The sequence below is a fragment of the Centroberyx affinis genome, unplaced genomic scaffold, assembly GCF_046629955.1.
Source record: "Centroberyx affinis isolate AG114_WGS23_722 - 3 ecotype Tasmania unplaced genomic scaffold, CSIRO-AGI_Caff_v1 ptg000069l_1, whole genome shotgun sequence".
Classification (NCBI taxonomy): Eukaryota; Metazoa; Chordata; class Actinopteri; order Beryciformes; family Berycidae; genus Centroberyx; species Centroberyx affinis.
The window spans coordinates 153,678-172,828 of NW_027278780.1; the positions used below are offsets into that span (position 1 = coordinate 153,678).

The 19,151-nt window shown below is 42.1% G+C and overlaps 3 protein-coding genes across 6 annotated transcripts; 2 read left to right on the plus strand and 1 right to left on the minus strand.

Annotated features, from left to right (window-relative positions):
• Positions 1–404: 404 nt before the first annotated feature.
• Positions 405–3,975, minus strand: cunh11orf54 (chromosome unknown C11orf54 homolog). 4 transcript variants are annotated; one of them, XM_071520845.1, is made up of 8 exons: positions 3,860–3,975; positions 3,634–3,732; positions 3,158–3,231; positions 2,955–3,056; positions 2,135–2,311; positions 1,668–1,817; positions 1,450–1,566; positions 405–802 (listed from the first exon to the last, which is right to left on the minus strand). In XM_071520845.1, the coding sequence occupies exons 1-8, from the start codon at positions 3,924–3,926 to the stop codon at positions 629–631; spliced, it is 960 nt and encodes a 319-aa protein (XP_071376946.1). In that variant the 5' UTR covers positions 3,927–3,975; the 3' UTR covers positions 405–628. The 4 variants fall into 4 exon arrangements, with proteins under 4 accessions (XP_071376946.1, XP_071376938.1, XP_071376963.1 ...); XM_071520837.1 differs by having other exon boundaries at positions 3,158–3,257; positions 3,573–3,732; XM_071520862.1 differs by lacking the exon at positions 2,135–2,311.
• A 1,142-nt stretch (positions 3,976–5,117) lies between these two features.
• On the plus strand, positions 5,118–9,543 carry LOC139645211 (enolase-phosphatase E1-like). The gene is made up of 4 exons (XM_071520876.1): positions 5,118–5,443; positions 5,561–5,688; positions 5,768–5,807; positions 5,936–9,543. Exons 2-4 carry the CDS (start codon positions 5,570–5,572, stop codon positions 8,894–8,896), a joined length of 3,120 nt encoding a protein of 1,039 aa, XP_071376977.1. The 5' UTR covers positions 5,118–5,443; positions 5,561–5,569; the 3' UTR covers positions 8,897–9,543.
• Positions 9,544–10,364: 821 nt separating this feature from the next.
• On the plus strand, positions 10,365–19,089 carry aspa (aspartoacylase). The gene is made up of 6 exons (XM_071520889.1): positions 10,365–10,892; positions 13,404–13,599; positions 15,630–15,723; positions 15,871–15,978; positions 17,807–17,916; positions 18,128–19,089. The coding sequence occupies exons 1-6, from the start codon at positions 10,654–10,656 to the stop codon at positions 18,317–18,319; spliced, it is 939 nt and encodes a 312-aa protein (XP_071376990.1). The 5' UTR covers positions 10,365–10,653; the 3' UTR covers positions 18,320–19,089.
• Positions 19,090–19,151: the final 62 nt, after the last annotated feature.

Sequence of the window (19,151 nt, forward strand, 5' to 3'; positions counted from 1 at the left end):
AGAGTAGCAGGTGTCTAGTTCATGGAAGAATGGATGCTGCTACAATGACTACTTCACTCAGTCTGACTCCATGAACTGTGACGACCCTCCTGCTCTGCTTGCTGGTGCTGTGCATGTTTGTCTGTCCTGTAGGAGCCTGGCGGGCGGGGTCATCATCAGTGCCAATGGAGTGTACCTGTACTCCTTGGGCTTAAAAAGCCATCTGACCATCAGTTGCTGTCTCCCTCCTCACCTATGCACATCTTTTGTTCTGTATGGCTCCCTCTCTGTTACTTCCTTGAGCCGGGTTGTAACATATGGGGGCTCGTCCAGGATGATTTGCTGCCTGTGACATATGGGAGCTTGTCCGGGAGAACAGCCAAGACAATCACAAAACACTAAAACACTTCAGAGAAATTCAACAGTTTTTATGAAATGAAATGTAGTGATTTCACATCAAGAAACACAATTTCGGTGCAAAGATTAATACAAATGATGCAAACTGTGAAGCATTTTAGGCAGTTGTAAAATTAAGTCCTTTTTGACAATTTATAATATATTGAACCTAATATAGATCACATACTGTATGTTCATTCCTTGTCGATTCAGATAATCAAGAAATGCTGCTAACAAGATTATGTTTTATTTTTCAGTCTCGTCCAATCACGTGTGTCTCCTTGGGCCTGTCGATGCGGTAGACAAACTCAGCAGGCATGAAGTAGCCCAGGTACTCCACACTGTCAGGAGTGGTGTCGATGTAGTAGTGGCCGCCTTCTCCGTGATGGCTGAAGCAGTGTGTGTGCTCCACCCGCAGGTCCAAGCCCTGGAAACACAGCAAACAAGTGGACAGATGAGTAGAAGTCAGCCAACTATGGCAGGAACTACACTTATCTCATCTACTTCACTGACATGACTATATACTACTATATATGTGGAAGGGTGGAGTTATCTAATTACATTTACTCAAGTTACTGTAATTGAGTAGATTTTTTGTGCACTTTTTGAGTATTTTGAGTACGTTTTAAGTACGTTTTTTACTTAAGTATTGCAATTCACTACATTTTAAATCACATCCATTACAGAGTACAGATTTTGTAGCTTCTCCATAAGCATCAGAAAGTGGGACATCGTAAACTGACAAATTGTGGAGCCCAAAGAAGAGAAGAGTAATACTTTGTTTGTGCGCTTTATTTTGTAATTCCCAAATTTTCCAATTAAAAGAAGTGAGTCTGAACTCTGTACTCTCATCCTTTAAGAAAGAAAATCACATCTAACAACGTTCTCTTTTCTAAGAAGTACCTCAGTAACTTTCACTCCGAGTACATTTTAAATGAGCTACTTTCTACTTTTACTTAAGTAGATTTTGACACCAGTACTTTTACCTCTACTTAAGTAAAATATCAGCACTTCTACTTGATTAGGACATTCTATTACTCTTTCCACCACTGACAGTGTGTGATCTTTACTCACAGGATCTCTGGAGACGAGCACAGACTGGCAGATGAGCGGGGCGCTGACCTCGAAGTGTTGGAGCCAGTTGTTGACCTTGTCGTTGGTGTCGAGGGGGCAGACTGAGAACTCTCTTGGCTGTGGATAAGTGGCCACAAGGAAACAAACACAATGCATGAAACCTGACAGTCACAATCAGTCATGCATCCCATTGCGCATTATCAGCATCTATTATTTACCATGATATGGATTTTAGCTTTCCCCTTCTGGATGATGAAGGTGCCTCCCAGAGCCAGGCTTTTATCAGGGTAGTGACCCTCGAGAGTCTTCCTCAAAGACCCAACAAGACTGTCCTCTCCTGTTCTCTTCTTGGCCCGCACCTCTATGACCTGTCAGGGAGGCAGGAGGGGGAGAAATAAAGCTTTCAGCGTTGACTACTCAACCGAGACCTTTTGTTAATGTTTATTAGATGTGAGAGGAGGTCTGACTTCATCCACAACAACTTGATTATTAACTTACAATCCTGCAAATGATGTTCTTTACATTAAAATATAACCAGAGAGGTTCATTATTTGCTAAAAAAAAAGGAAATGACAATGCATTTATGAAAGAATCTAAATGCACACAACATACTACATTCTCAGAGGCAAAAAAAAAATCCAGTTCTGATTTGCCAGATTTTGTTTGATCAAATCAGACTAGTTACCTTTCCAGGCTTGCCTTCACAAGCATACAGATTGCCCAGCAGTCCAAAGTCGCAGCCAGAGAATTTATCGCTGAATCTCTCCTGCAGACACTGGCCATCAGCTGGATTGATAGAGGAGAAGTAGCTGCTGTTCACCGCGGGCCTTCCCTCCGCTTCGGTCAGAACCAGAGGCATCAGCTGTGGATGACATTATTCACCGTTTTAACTACTGTGTTACAAAACATGTCCCTTCCGTTTATAATGATAACATGATACTTTATTGATTCCTGCAGGGAAATCCATTGCTCGCTTTCCCCCTCCAGGGAGGTCAGAGGTCACATCAGCTACAGAGCAGCAGCCTACAGCTGGTCAGTGATTCAGTGTCTTGCTCAAGGACTCTTCAGCAGGGTGGGATGTTTGCCGACATGCAGCTTGAACCAGGGCCGTCTGGTGGAAGGACGGTCTTTTTGAAGTATAACTCTAGCCTATTTCCCCATCACTTTCCATCATACCAATTGATTCTCACCAAAAGACATGCTTTAGGTGCTTTTGAGGTTGATTTCTGGAGCGTCCATTGGCCCATTAGGACTGTACTGGAGAGCTGCGCATCCAGTGGCAAGCAAGACGCAAGTAGCTCTATAGTGAAGCAATTGTCAATGAGTTTTTCAAGCAATGGGTTTTGGTCAGTATCAATTGGCGTGATGGAAAATGATGGAAAACTAGGGTCCGGGTCGAAAATGGCCAGAGTTATGCTTTAACCACTAGGCCACCCCACTGCAAAAACATCACTTGTAGGTTTGATTGCTTGAAATCAGAACTTTTGCTGGAAAAGGAGACAAACCTCTGCATTCATCCCAGCGATTCTGAAGGGTGCAGCTGCTGCACCGAGGATGAAAGCTCCTGGCAGCTCCACCTCCTTTGACACGGTGTTCATGTTGTATTCCTGGGAGGAGGGGGGGGAATAATAGTCCCGTTCACTATGAGTCATTTCACAACACCTCCATGCATTATTTCCACATTGCACTGTGTGATAGAACAAACTACCTTGTCCTTTTGAACTAAGGGGACCAAGTAAGGCACGCCGCCAACATCAGTAATGCGAGGCTTGCCACACAGGCCTGCAGTATGTGGAGAGAAGACATTACTATCAGTGATTGAGAGAAACATTACAACCCTAACCCTAACCCTATCGGCTACAATGTTGCATATATAGCCTACAATGTTCAGCACAATATTTAATATTCAGTGCTAAGATCAAAATACTGCAAAACATGCATTCACATAGACTTATATGTTCAGGGATATGTTTCAACACACTAGAAACACTTTCTTCCTATGTGCTGACAACAGTAAATCTGCAAGTAGCCTATAACTCCAAATGCATTTTAATGAATGTCATCTACATGTACGAGTCCATTTTGGGGCACGTTTTTGTATATATTGAAACATATTTCTAAACATATTGTGGAGTATAAGTGAAATGTACTTTTGCAGTATGGTAAACAGGGACGACACTTTACCTTTGACAGGAAACTGGAACGGCTGTTTGGTGAGATCTGGACAGTCGACAACACTGACCTGAGCCTCAGCAAAATTGTCCTTCAGTCCTGCTTGTAACACTGCAACGAGCAATAACATGTTTATTACTCTCTGCATGACGCCACATTCAGGTGAGTAGCTTTTTATTACAAGACAACAGCGGTCTCTGCAAATGTGCCCGTGTATCACAATAACACAAGTCCTTACCGCCGCACAGCTCCTCTAAAGTTGGGACATGCAACTGGACCTTTTCAGTTTTGCTGATTTCTGCCATGCTGTGGTTCAAATCGTATGTACCAGGACCTGGAATGCCAATGGTGTCCACCAAGAAAAGGGAAACTCAGTTGATATAATTGTATCCAAAGACAATGGACTTTACTATCAAGATAGTTCCCGTCCCGTCCCAGCCTATGGAAACCCTTGTTCACTAGAGAGGAGCAGGAAATCATCTCGCGCATGCGTACAACTTTCTAAAATTAGGATAAGTTGCTGCGATCACATCATATGGGACATAACCTCAATGCTCAGGTGTTTAGTAATACTTGGGAACTTGGGTTTGGAGATGGACCCTGATTTTTCTGCCCTCCTGAATTCTGAACGTCACGTAATTTTATTCAAGAACCGTCATGAATAAATACTACAACAGACAGCAGAATTGAACACGAAGACTTTACAGATTACGCTGTTTGGGGAAACCAACTAAGCCTCCCCAGATATTCTAGCGAATGTGACTCCCATTGACAAAGAAGGGGGTTTAATCTGCCTAACGCGGTTTAAGTGAAACAGGCGTGAAACCTCTCGCTTCATCTCGAGCCGTTGTTCCTTCTCCTTGGTAGCAGAGCGCTGATTGGTCAGATGATCATTGGTCGCGCATGTGACGTTTAAACACTTCCTGGTTGATACGGTACCACATGTGTTGTGTGGACTTATCGCATTTAGATGTTTTGGCGCAACATGAGTGCTTTTATACAAATGATACGCCGATATTTGTTAGATATTTAGTTATGAGTATCATTTTGCGTCTTTAGTTCACTTTTTAATGGGGGGAATCGAGACATTTGCAGAGGGTTTTCGCAGAAGTGGCATCTACGGAATTCAACACGCTTATCTACTACGATGATTTCTTGCCAGAACCCCTCAGTGATTTAATCACTGTTATCGGTTGCTAGATGATGACAGGAATTCATAATTCCACACTTTGGACTGAGACAGACGATATTTCTGAAGCCACATTGAATTCATGCCACATCGTCCTGGAGAATTCCCCTCCGGATTTTGTGGATAAAATATCGAGGTATTTGGACTCTTCCCTGGGACAGAATAGGCAGGACAAGGTGTCAGGTGACCCCAGTGAAGCGGACAGGTAAGGATGCCACTCAAATGTCATGGTGATGCAGCTATTCCTATACTAAATAGTTCAATTTTCTAAATGTATAATTGTGCCTCTGCAGCGATTCAGGGGACAGCCTGTTCATAACTCAAAACCCAGTGCCTGAGGCGGTGAGATCAGTCAAGAGACGTCACTCCAGCTTGAGGTCAGGCCCCACATCTCCCACAGAAGGAGAAGAAAGTGAAGATGGCAGTGCATCCTTTGTTTCTCGAAGCGAATCAGTCCTTTCATCTGCAGTGCAATCGTCCAAGAGCAGGAAAGGGAGCAGAGGACAGAAACACAGACTGCCAAAGTACTCTTTCCCTTTCCTGCAAAGGATCCAGGATGATAAATGTCTGTCTAGTAGGGAGAGGAAGCGCAGAGGCAGCCAGTTAACTGTCCAGCAGAATGCAGGTCTTCATGTAAGGTCACCCTCCACTACTTCATTAAAATGACTGTTCAGCATCTAGGCTAGTTCAACATATTTCTAGCATATACTTTCTAATATGATTTACTAGTAAAGTCTTTATTGTTAACAGATTTCTGCAATGGGATCCTTCTTTAAATGTGTCGAAGCGCTGTGGAAGGACAAGAAAACAGGAGCTGCTCTGGAGCCATCTTTACCAACGATTGACACGGATAAGGAGACGATATCTCCATTGTCAGAGTAAGTTTATTTTGAGGCATAATGGTAGTCTTACTTGAATTTATGTGCATAATAATGAAGCATATCTGTGCTTTTACAGAGAGGATGAAAGATCAGACGATGAGGACATCAAAGTGGTGGTAAGCAGGCAGGCTATTTGTACCAGGAATCTTGCAGCAGGCGTCTTATTTAGCACACAAAGCACATGTTCTGAATGTGAACTTGGACATCATTCGGTGCTATCTGTCATTTTTATGTCATCTTACAGGAAAAGAAACTGTTTGTGACACCATCTAAAGCAAAGTGCCCACAGCCTTGGTACACTCCATCATCCAAAGAGAAGAGAGACGACATCAATGCCAACCAGGTGAAACGCCAGAGGAGGGAGAGAGCTAAAGTTGTCAGACAAGTGACTTCCCGAGGATCTCCGCGGAAGACACCAGAGAAGTCAACTCCGAAGATAACGAGGGCATCCAGACTGACGGGAGCACAGCTGTGCCCAGAAACAGAGAGCGCTGTTGATGGAGGCTCTTCTCATAGAGGTTCGGTCACCAGGAAGACGAGTGATGAACGTATGACAAGTGACATTATGAACCAAACTGAAACACCAAGAAGACATTTGACCCGAAAGAGAAATCGCAGCGGCAGAGAAAACGGGGGGAATCTTTCTCACCAAACAACAGGGGAGGAAGACCTGTGTAACGGCAGCGTTGCTTCAACTTCGACTAGTTGTGAGCCATACAGGCTACAGAGAATCTCAGTGGAATATATCCAACAGGACAGAGAAGAGCCTCAGGCTGATGTTTTGTTTCAGGCAGACGATCCCCAGACAGGACAGCCAGAGGACGTACCTGCAATCAGAGAAACCTGTGATCCCCTGTTAAGTTTTCCAGACCTCATAGGTGTCAATATTAACAACAGTGCATGCGATGAAGTCAGGGGAAAGAAGAGGAAAAATAAGAAGAAAATGGAGAAAGGAGACTGTGGAGGTATGGAAGAAGGAATGGAGCTGCCTTCTAGCCAGGAAGGGCCAGAGGGTCGGGATGCCGGAACTTGTGTGAGTGTAGAAATCTCAGAGTTGAGCGACAAGAAGAAAAATAGGAAGGACTCGTCGTCTCGTGACATTAAAATATTGAGACCGGAGGAGAGGAGTGTAGAAGAAGACGGCATAACGGAAAGAGACAATTCCCAGTTAAAAGAAAAGAAGAAAAAGAGCAAAAAGAATAAGTCTGCAGTTGATGTTACTATGAGGGACGGACTAGAAGAAGGCACATCAGAGAGTTTATATTCAGAACAGGTGGATGAATCTCACAGCCAAGCCTCAGCACAGGTGTCTGAAATAGTCTCATGTGATGAAATCGCTGCTGCATCCCAGAGGCAAGAGGATGAAGATGGCAACTTGGAACCAAATGTGAGAGCGGAGGAGGGTTCAGTCTTGTCAGAGGGCTGTAAGGCGAATGATGGCAGGGAGAGGAGGAAGAAGAAGGGGAAAAGAGTCAGTGAGAACGATGAGGTTCTTGAGTTGTCCTCCAACGCAGCTGCCAGACCTTCGAATGAAGATGCTGAGATACAGAAGAAGAAGAAGAAAAGGAAAAAAGAAAGATATGTAATTGTAGAGGAACAGGAAGAAGAGGTAGCATTGGATCTGAATCTAGATCCACCGCTGCAGTTGACAGGACAGTTAGAGCGATCGGATGGTTCCACCCCAACACTGAGGCCTGGGCTAGGCCCGTGTTTAGAAAGTACTGATGTTTCTCAAGGAACATCAGACTCCACTGATGCCAAAAACAGCCAGCATAGCTCAGGGAGATCTGCTCTCCAGCTTGAAGATGTAACGAAGCCAAGAAAAAAGTTCAAAAAGAAGCAGCGGTCGTCCTCTAATGATGAGACTGAAGCTGGACAAGAAGAGGAGAATGTGGATATAACCTCTTCTAATGATGCTGAAACTCTGACAGATAGCACAGTACTGTCAGCGAAAAAGAAGAAGAAGAAAGAGAAGAGGGACGAGGGGGCAGATATCTGGAACACTCCTGAAGAAACCCAAATGAACCCAAAGGTGAAAAAGGCCGATAAAAGCCAGAGAACAGGCGAGCGCTCCGCAGACCAAGATGCGGAACTGGGAACCAAGAAGAAAAAGAAGAAAATGACTGAAATGTCGGCCAGGGATATCTCAGTAGGTGCTGTGGCACAAAGTGATGATTCAGTGTCTGTGCGGCAAAAGAAAAAGAAGGGGGCCGCTTCCTTCCTTGTTGATGACACAGTGGAAAAGGATGCTAAAACACACCGGGAAACAAGCGCCCCCTCTCAATCTGTAGCCAGTTTTGACGGGAGTAGACAAAAACGCAAAGAGAAACTTGGTGTCAGCGCTTGTGATTTTGAGACAGAACCAGTGGAAAATGTTGGCTCTAATGATATGATCAGGAAAAGGAAAAGAAAGAAAAAGACCTCCACTTCGCAGGACAGTGTAGTGAAAGACCATGAGGAGGATTTCGAGGAACCAAACGATAAGTGTCAGAGCTCTGGGCCTCAAATCACCGTCACCTGGGTAGAGGGAAAGAAGAAACATAAGAAAAACGATAGGGAGTTAGAAACCCCCATGGTCAGAAGGGACAGTGCTGCTGATCTGGGACGTTCTCTCTCTGATGAGACCGTGGTATTGGAAAAGAAAAAGAAAAAAAAGAAATGTAAAGATCCCCACTCTACGATACAAGAGAGTGCACCAGCTCCGGTGGAAGATGTTGAATCGGCGAGATCAGTTTCACCCAAGAAAAAAAGCAGGCAGTCATCCAGTCCCAGTGCTGAAATATCTCATGATAGCAGTATTTCCGAGAAAGTGTTTAAGAAAACGCTGGTGAAAAACGTTACAAACATGTGCGAGGCTGAACATGCCGAATTCTCATCTAAGAATCCTGTGTTAAATGCTATGAAAAAGAAAAAGGAGAAAAAGAAGAAATGTGGTGATGATGACTTGTCAGAGGGGACATTGTTGTCTGAGTCTGTTGAAGTAGAGCCCCATATCAGGAAGAAGAAGAAAAAAAAGAAAGAGAAGGAAAGGAACAAGATGTCAGCTGCCACAAAGGTAATGTCCAGCGGTCCCATGTTATCAGAGAGTAGTTCTCCACCACGCTTTGAAATGTTGTCTTCCTCAGACCACATGGAGGAGAAGAAACCCATACAGGGCAAGAGGAGACTTCATTATCCAGATCAGGACTTCCTCACCACAGACTGACTCATGGGTGGCATGAGTTTTATATATAAATCTTAGCTGTTTGGTTTTTACAGATTTTCTTTTTTATATATATTTTGTTTTGTATCAAAGCATTTTTACTGTCATTGTTCTCAACCTTTTTGGTGTTGGGACAAGCTTCGGAGCAGCAGCAGCACACCATAACAAACCAAAATCATGATTCCTTCAGAATGATAATCAAACATTTTTTTTAATAAAAGCTCCAGAATATACAGATATTTCAATAATTTGGAAGAAAAAAAGGACCATAAGCTCATTAAATTAAAACTGAATCAAATGAATGTAATTGTTTTGTTTGTGAACACTCTTGACGCTTGAGAAAAATCTCAGAGAACACCTGAGTTCACTAAGAGCCTGTGGGTTTAAGCACCTTGTCAACTAATCTGACTTTTGTTTGAATCTTAACATCTAGCCTGCCACCTAATGGCCATTTGAAAGACAAGTCATAATAAATTGTCATTACTACATGGTAGGGGGAAATTATTATTTTTCTTTTCTGTTCTTAGCTTTGCCTAATTTTGAACATGTTTACTGTTGGCTATTCATGGTTAATGTGCCACTGCCTCAAGATGCTCTGAGACAAGACCTTCATGAGAAATGCTACAAACATTTTCACTTGATACTTAATAAATGAACGGTTTAGTAATATTGTCATTGCTTATTTTATGATAGAAAGTGGCGGGCAGATATTGTGCAATGTTTCTCAATGGACATAAGGCAGCATAATGACTAAACAATTTAAATGAGGAAATGGTTTTGTTCTTGTGCTGACTGAAAGAAAGAACAATGTCAAAATGTACACAACAGTCTGTAAACAGATACATGAAGGATGCATCCAGCCTGTGTGTGTAGGGAGGGGATAGGGCATGCTGGTTGGGATTATTATTTCAATAAGGGATAATGACTTTTACCTGGATCCACCTCATCAGTATATTTCATGAAAAGAGTGTCCCTAATATTTTGTACATTCGGTGTACATATAAAATAATATGGCATCTTGCATAGCCATTGCGGCTCCTGTTATATAGTTGTTAGGAACCACTACTATGGGTTAAAACTGACTTTTTCAAGACAGTAGAATAGCCTTTCAAGTTGTACATGTTTTGTGATTCATACTTTGTGAATTTTTGGCAGCCCTATATGCTATATAGTATAAGTAGGTTTGTGGCTGTGAACACATATTGTGAAATTGACACGGGGGGGGGGGGGGGGGGGGGGTGCTACACTTATGTTTTAAATGACTTCATATCCCCCCTTAAATATATTCTTTTTCACTTTGATATTTTGTTACTCAAACATTGCAACACGGCTTTATTTTGAAAGGTATGACCGGAACTCATTATAAAATTCTGTCTAGCTTCACACCGTAAAAACTGTTCGTCTATCCCGGTTTTATTTTGAAACATGTCACCGGAAAGACACTCTATTTTTCCCATTTTTGCGGGCTTGACCCTGTAGACAAGTGGAGGACCCTTGCTAACCCAGCCCTCTGAAGAAATTTTCCCCGCCACTCATGCACTGCCATGCACAAGTCAGCGCGGTTACGCACGGTGACTGACCACAACAAGCCAGCGGCCACGTTACGTAAGCGCACTGCCACGGCAGGCTTTTAAGAAACCACAACAGTGTGGCTTTACAGCTCCGGCTGGAAACTTTTCCTCCGCCTTGTTCCCGACTCCCGAAACCTCCGAGACCTCTGTGTGTTTTAATTCCACCTCCGCACAGATTGTCACCCCGACATGTCTTCATACAACACCCTCTGTTTCAATGAGGCGAGGAGAGTAGCTATTTTCGGGGGGACGCATGGAAACGAGATGTCAGGCGTGACGCTCGTAAACCTATGGGTGAAGAACGGCGCCGAGATCCAGAGGAAGGGGGTCGAGACGAAACCCTTCATCACCAACCCCAAAGCCGTGGAGAAATGCTCCAGATACGTGGACACGGATCTGAACCGAGCCTTCACCCCGGAAAACCTCAGGTAAACAGACCGTATTGTTGTGCCACAGTGTCGCTGCTGGATGGTATTCCTGTCTGTAGTCATGCGCATTAGACGTGGCACAGAGGGGGTTCCCAAACTTTTTCATGCCAAGGACCCCCCATAATTCACGTTAGATCACGGACCCCCATTTAATAAGATTTTGTCCCAAGGAGCCCAGTCTGAGAAGATTTTTGTTGTTAGAAATGACTTCGAACAGAATTACTCCTGTTTGTACTGTAGGTGGGGAGGTAGCCTAACAGTGGGGAGAGTGAAACCTCTGGTCTGAAGAGTCGTTTATATGCATTCTCTTATCGGCCTAACTTCTAATGAATTAAATGACAGTGAAATTGAACTAGTTATTTTGCTGTGGACCCCCTGGGAACCCCCTCAAGGATCCTTGGGGATCCCCTGGACCCAGTTTGGGACCCGCTGGCCCTAAGTCACAGAAATGTGTTTGGAAAAATGTGATGGCTATACAAAAATTTAGCATTATGGGCTATTGCCATTCAGATATTCCAAGTTTTGTGTTCTACCAAACTCCCTTTAGGAGACAAACAAGAAATATAATATGGGGGTCAGGGTAGATGTGCAGTAGTTTAGTTTAACTGGGTCCCATGTTTATAGAGAACATGTTGTTTACCTGTGATATAGACACAGTATAACATGAGGCATCTTTTACAAAAAAAACCCCCAAAAACAAGTATATCAATCCAAACACACATTTTAGAAGGATAGAATAGAAATATCAGAGCAAACCATGAAGTGCAATAAGGTTACTATAAACTCCCTATTTAATATTATAATTCCCTATAGTAATATTATAAGAATATTATAGTGATTTTTCGTTTGGGATTTTTTTTTTTTACAGTAAAACACTGGCTGTCACATGGACATTATTCCAACATGTTATTATTATTATTAGAGGTACTGTATATTATCACCAGCCTGTGTCCTCGGTTCTTAGACCCACAACGATGGAGCAACGTGTCCCCTCTTAGACTTCCAGCTGACTGTTAGCCAGCTGGAAAAACGTGAGCGAAACGTGACTGAGCTGCAAATGATTTCAGACTGTTTTTTTTTCTTTTTTCTTTCATGTGCACTATAGCGGAAAATGAAGTCTTACGCAAACCCTGCTCATATCTCCAGTGTGCATGAACTGACAGCAGCCTATTCACTTCTATAGCTGAATATTAACGCTTGTCTCCCCGAACAAAAATCACCATCATGTTCCTATAATAACATTATTCATACAGCGATTGATACTGTCTGTGGTATTCAGTAGTACCACAGACACGGGACACAGTCTATAGTGATCATAATTTATGCTGTTTTTCAATTTCTTATGGTATCACTACAATATTCCTATAGGGAATATGTGTGAATAGTGAGGTTATAGTGACTTTATTGTTCTTAAAGATAGAAGATAGATCCTCTCAAGGCTCTTCAGCCTACAAACTGTTTACCCGCTCTGTAGGCAACATATAAGAAGATTAACCACTTGAAGACTGTTTCTAAAAACAGCCCAGAGTGTCTTAAATAGACTGACTACGACCCTTCCACATATTTTTTGTGTGTGTTTTTGTAATTCAGTTGTAGGCTTACTCGATAAGCTCCTGGCTACTATTCATTTGTTTCATTTTAAGTTGGTATGTTGGATTCCACTTTGACAGCTGTAGCCCACAGTATGCTTCTGTATTGTGGGCCTGGTAATCCAGACAATGCCAGATATTTGGTGAAAATGGGGTTCTAAAAAGCAGGTGTGAGGGAATTGGGACAATATGCTTAGTAGAGGTGCTATTCTACAGTAGTTTGGAGAATGTCCTGGACTAGTGGTTATTTTCAAATGCTCAAAAAGAGCCAAGAGGGAAAAAAAGGGCAGCTCTCACTGTCTATTGATAATGTATACAATGTCTGTATGGGCAAAAGCAAGTTAAGCCTGTGGATGAAACAGACTTCTCAAGGATCCTTTCATTCATGTAAGGCTTTGAGAAAGTGGATCAAATGTCTTCTTAATGCTCAGAAGTAGGCCACTATCCCACAGTATTTCCCTACATTTGGTTTGGTTGGCATACTTTCTATATGACTGAATTGGTAGAATGATGGAAATCACCAAGATATTGTTTGCAATCAGAATTATTCAGCTGTCATCCACATGCAAAAACTTGGTGAATAGGCCAGTGTCAGTTTAAGAACCAAATGTTCACTACAGAAACAGGAAATTCCTGTCTTCCAGTTTTTGAAGCAGCTGTGCCTATTCTACATTAACCCACAGTTGGTGTGTTTTAACTTGAAGGCTGTTGATCATAGTGATTTTTTCCACTAGGGTGAACAGTCAGGTGAAAGTGTTGGTGTTGAAGGCCATCTATGAAGAAGAATAGACAACTTTGTGTCAATAATTAACATGTTTAGTAGCTCTTTGTTCCTTCAGCTGAACTGTGTGATAAGCTGTGGATGTGCCAGTATCAAGCATGAAGTATGATTACTGAACTGTGTGTGTACTGTGCGCTGCAGCGGCCCGGGTGGAGACGACCTGCCCTATGAGGTGCAGAGGGCCCAGGAGATCAACCGGATGTTCGGACCTAAAGGAAGCCCGGACGCCTACGACGTCATCTTTGACCTCCACAACACCACGTCCAATATGGGCTGCACTCTGATACTGGAGAGCTCCAAAGACCACTTCAACCTGCAGATGATGAACTACATCAAGGTTGCAACCTTAAAGAGAAAATTCTACTCTTGACTGAACGTTTTCACTCTTTAGCAGAAACAGGATCCATCAACTTCCAATGTTAGCTGCCCCGAGAATCCACCATCACTATTTGCAGAAAGACAAAATTATTTGCTGAGAAATATGACGCCAGATCCTGGAATGAAATATTCCCCCTGGATCTACTTTGTTGAGATTGTATATGCGTTACAGGAATGATTTTTAGACTAACTTTTCAGAATGAAAGTAAGTGAATGGAAGTGACCTGGGGTCTCTAGTATCAGTTGTTGATAGTTCATGAACTCCTAGAGAGGTATGTGTGCTGAAAAGTGAATGTTCTACCAAAATTAGGCCTCTTTGGAGAAGCTCAATGACCTGTGTACACAACATAATGATCTATTTACCTTTATGTATTGGACAGGTAATGCAGTCATTTAAAGGATCAACCATCCAAACATTATTATTGACTTAAAATGTGCCTGACTCAATGACACAATGTCCTCTGAGTTACTAATCACTGATGAGCCGTTGGAGAAGACACCCTCTTGATCTGTTTCAGGCCATGAAAGGTGTCCTTAAAGGTGCTATGTGAAGCATTTTAACATCAGTTAATCCAAACCACATTTATTTTGAGCTATTAGTTTAATTACCGTAAACAAACAAGACTATCGCCAAGGAGATTGGCAGCCTCTCCCTGCCTCTGCATTGCATTTTACACTGCCAGCAGGACGGATTTTAGGGAAATGTGCTGGATTGCCTTACAGCACAAAGGCAGATTGCTTTGTGGCACAAAACAGGAATCGTTTTAACTTTGCAAGTAATACACAACTTTATTCCAGTTTCACTATTCTAATTGTATAGTTTCTCCTTAACGTTAGCTTACCTGCCTGTGCTGAATGTGTATTAGCTGTTATCAAAGGCTGCTATCGGCTCTATAAAAACTTGCTCTTTAAAACAAACACACGCAGAGATGCACCAATGGGGGAGGAGGGACAAGTAGCAACATCCTCTTTGCGACATGAAGCTGTAGGGTTTATGGGAAATGTGGTCAATTGCTGAGGTAACTGTCAGTTACTCATATCTTGGTACTATGTCAGATAACAAACTGAACTTTGAGTTCTCTGACTGATTTTGTAAGAAGGGCCAGCAATCATTCTTCTGTTAAGAAACTGTCTCAGGTTCAAAAGTCCCTAATGACTTTAGCCTTTATCTTGGTGTTAATTAAAAACACTGTTGGCACAATAGTGAAGGTAAGCAGTAAGATCTTGGGAGGCCATCTGAGACATTTGTCTGGTGTTTTTCAACAGAAAGGTGGTGAAGAGTCCATCCAGTCTGACTAGACCCACCTCTTTCACTAGTTCAGACAAATAGGCACAAACAATCAAATTAGAGCCAAGTTGGACTTCCATGTCCCAGTGATGATGAGGAGGAGGGTGGTGATGATGATGATGATGATGATGATGATGATGATGATGAAGGCAGTGATCACAGTGCTGTTGCTGAGGATTAGGGTTATGTTGGAGATTATGATGTTGAGGCTGCTGAAAATGTTATTGTGCCTTGTGCGGAGTATAGTTGTGTTGAATTTTCTGGTTTATATTGGCAGTGCTGGTTGTCCACCAAACTAAACTTCATCACATTCATACACAGGATCATTGTATTTTGTATGTGTAATTTTTGTGAATGGTTTGTGTGTGCTTTGCTGCAAATCAAATTTTTTAATTCTGTCAAGCAGAACCTTAAATCACAATTATCTCTTCTTTTATCATAATAGCAGTGTAAGTAATGGAAATGTAAACTGTGTTAGATACGAGTTAAAAAGACAGGTTCAGACATTTGGCTAATGTGTAGCGTGTGACTCTAAAGCCATGTAGTCACAGCTGCCATTATTCAAACATCAGAGTCACCATGGTGCAGTTCATAGATTTGCTTGATGAACCTTAGCATTTCTCCATAACAGACATCTTCTGTTGAGGTGTGTTTGTGTGGTTTTTGTCTGTAGCTGAGGTCTTCTGTGTTTTGTGTTGCAGAAAGCCATTGCTCCAGCCAGTTGTCCTGTTCTGTTGAATGAACACCCTCTTCTGAAATATTCCACTTCACGGTCTGTAGCCAAGCACCCTGTTGGTGAGTCCAGCCAAACTGCTCTGAGGGACAATGTTTAGCTAATAATACCCAAGCTGTGACATTTTACACCTCTCCAAGGCGTCACAATCAATTAGTTGAAAATAGTTTTACATGCGCAAATATGCCTTTTGATTGTTTTTATCCCAGGTCTGGAAGTGGGTCCTCAGCCTCAAGGCGTTCTGAGGAGCAACATCTTTGAAGCGATGAGAGTAATACTGAAACACGCGCTGGACTTCATTGAGCTGTTTAATGAAGGTAGGAGAGAATGTGATAACTCGCATACCATAGCAGCTTAAAACACTAGGCTGTAACATACCAGCTCTATATGGCATTCAGCTACAGGCCAGGTAATAAGATTGCAAAGGATTACACCAAACCAGTTAAATTCAAGCATACATGACCACTGAAGTAGTTCATGCTCCTTTGTGTTTAGTGGAAAGTATTGTGGTTGCAGGAGATTTTAAAGGATACAAAACTCTCCGCAGAATTTTCAAGGACAGTCAAGTTATGTTTTTCCATTTCCAGATGACTAATACGTCACGCGATTAGTAATGTCTTATATCCAACAAAAATCAGTTGTTTACAGGCATCGTCAGTCCGCTAGCCCGCTGCCTGTCTGTCGGCATCACAGTGACGAGAGACATTTTGTGACATTATTGCTCATGGGTGGCTGAGTCATCCAGATGTACCTACACACAGCTCTCCCTGGCGTAGATAAATTTCTAAAATTATCTGCATCTGGCTCATCATGTCTTCGCTCTACCCCCTTTCCCAAGGCGCGGAACAGCGTTTGCAACATTTAGGTATAAGGCAGCTTTTCCTTCCCTTTTTTTTACGTAAACAAGCGGTCCGTGCCAAGTGTGAGTCGCAGTCTGCCTGTTCCCCTGACTGGCCTGCCGCTGAATGGCATGCTTGTTGGAAGTTGGTTAGTTTCCATGTCATTAGAGTCTGGCTGCCAATGGTGTGGTAATCTTCTGTCCTGGGGCCACACTGGTGCTGATGAATGCTCTGGCATGGTGATGAACCGGTTTTCCTGCTCTGGAGCTGAACGGCATGAAAAAACGTGTTTAGTTATATCAGATTCCATTGTTGTTACAGTAGAGAATGACTTCCTCAGTGGAATAACCATTACATACATTCATTGGGAAAACTGCTGCGACAACTGGGACGTCGGTTCTTTTTTGCTGTGTGTAACCTCTTGCATATCAATACAGCTCAATGGGATTGCGGTTATGTGACAGTCCCAAAGCAATTCATTTCAGCATGGACTCTGTTACTCTATGCTTAACTTAATGTCCAGGCTCTGAGCTTGTTTACCAGCCAAAAGCTATTACCCTTCAGTGCAGTTCCTCTGGTTGAATAGAGCCACTTTGGAAGCGTGGCACCTTCCAACTACTTATTCCACAAACTTTAACAAAGTACTGCAGTGCAAAATTCAATAAAGATTCATTATTATGTTAAAGCATGCAGTTAAGGCTTGCCAGAGTTTCTCAAGAATTTGGTGGTTGATGAATCACAAACTTACCAAGTATTACCTTAAAATGACACAGCAACAGTCTCTTAAAATTATTTTAATATACTTGAAGTTTATTTGTTCCAATGCTTCTATTAAATAGAGTCAGTACCTTACAGTATCTGCACATCTGTCTCATATTCATTTTACTTGTGCAGCAAAAATAACTAGTTTCTTTTCACTGTCCTGATATTTTATTGTGTATAGTTTTTCATTCATAGATGGCATCATTGTTCCACACACAATGACAGCTATTAATCATTTGTTGAGGACGTTTTACTTCTTTTAAAATTCAGTTTTGTCCTTTACGTATGCTAATATATTGTCGGTATCTGGGATTTTCTCCTTTATTTAACTGTAACTGAAAGCTACTGAAATTCTTCCTCCACCTATAGAAGTGCCATGGATTTGGAACCAAACCGACCTTTTGAAAATGCATTGCAGAATGTTAAAATGCATGGGTGTCGTTGATCAAATCAACCACTTTTTGAAATACACGTTTTTAGCAGGACGCTTGCTTACAATATGCAGTATATACAGTAACAGAGATGTTGTCTGTGTGTTGTTTAGGCATGGAGTTCCCTCCCTGTACAGTGGATGTGTTCAAGGTCTCAGAGAGGATGGACTACCCCAGGGACACCAATGGAAACATCATTGCCATGGTGCACCCCAATCTGCAGGTGAAAACCAGCACAGGAATCTTTAAAGTCTGGATTGTGTCAGCCTTCTCTTTTTTGGCCGTACAGTTTACACCTTTGATTTTGTAAATACGTGATTGAATACGAAAGAGGAAATGAGAAGTCTTTGGTGGATGTGAGGAGTCAGTGTTGTTTTCACAAAAGCCCTCTTCAGCCTTTTCTTTGTTGTTGTTTGTTGTTGTTGTTGTTCCAGGACTGTGACTGGGAGCCGCTGAACCCTGGTGACCCTATGTTCCAGACGTTTGATGGAAAGACCATCCGCTACGAAGGCACCGGCACCGTCTATCCCACTTTTATTAATGAGGCCGCCTATTATGAAAAACAGCAGGCATTTGTAACCACGAGGCGAGAAACCTTGGTGGCTAGCGGCATCAGAAAAGCATAAAGCGCGGTTTCATACTGCGTTAGCAACAGCGATGGCGTGTACATGGAAGCCACAGCAACAATCTCTATAGATTTTGCACTTTGTTGCTCTGTTAGTAAATGACAGGCATTTCTTTCTTAATGATTAGAGATCAATATCGTCTACTATGCTGATTTAGTTTTTTATGCATTTACAGAAAAATCAATTAACTATGCAAAGAACATTTGTGGAGGTTTTGCAATGGGTCATACTGTGAAAGTCTTTGATCTGAAGACTTGTGTATTGTTGTGATAAGTATTTATGCTACTATTGTTATTTACAAATGTACTTACCTTAAATCGACTAAGTTTTTGTAACATGCTTAATTATGGATGGCTTATGAATCATTACAGTACTTTTCAGAGCCAGATGCCATTCTGAGGTACGCTATACTATCCACTATATTTGCTATTACTGCTCAGGAAGGCCATTTAGGATCATAACCTGCAACTTTTGGCCCTTATAGTTCTTTCTCTTCTTATGAAAATATATTTGTAAAATCTTTAGGAGGGTGTTTGTGGCCTTTGACTGCAATAACACAACCTCTTGATGCTACCTACCTGTAACATGACTCCAACGGTTGCATTTATGGTGCTGTCCTGTTGTTGCCTTAACAGAGATTTCAATGACAATTGCACGGCAAATTTGGAGAGGAATTTGCAGAATATATATATGGGATAACCAGAGAATATTTTAATATGAGATAATATACGTTCTACAGTATTTCCGTGAACAATTGGGATGCAATTTGAAACATGTTTTTTTAATGATGTACTTGTTATTTTGATATACTTATATGTTTGGGTTTAATGAG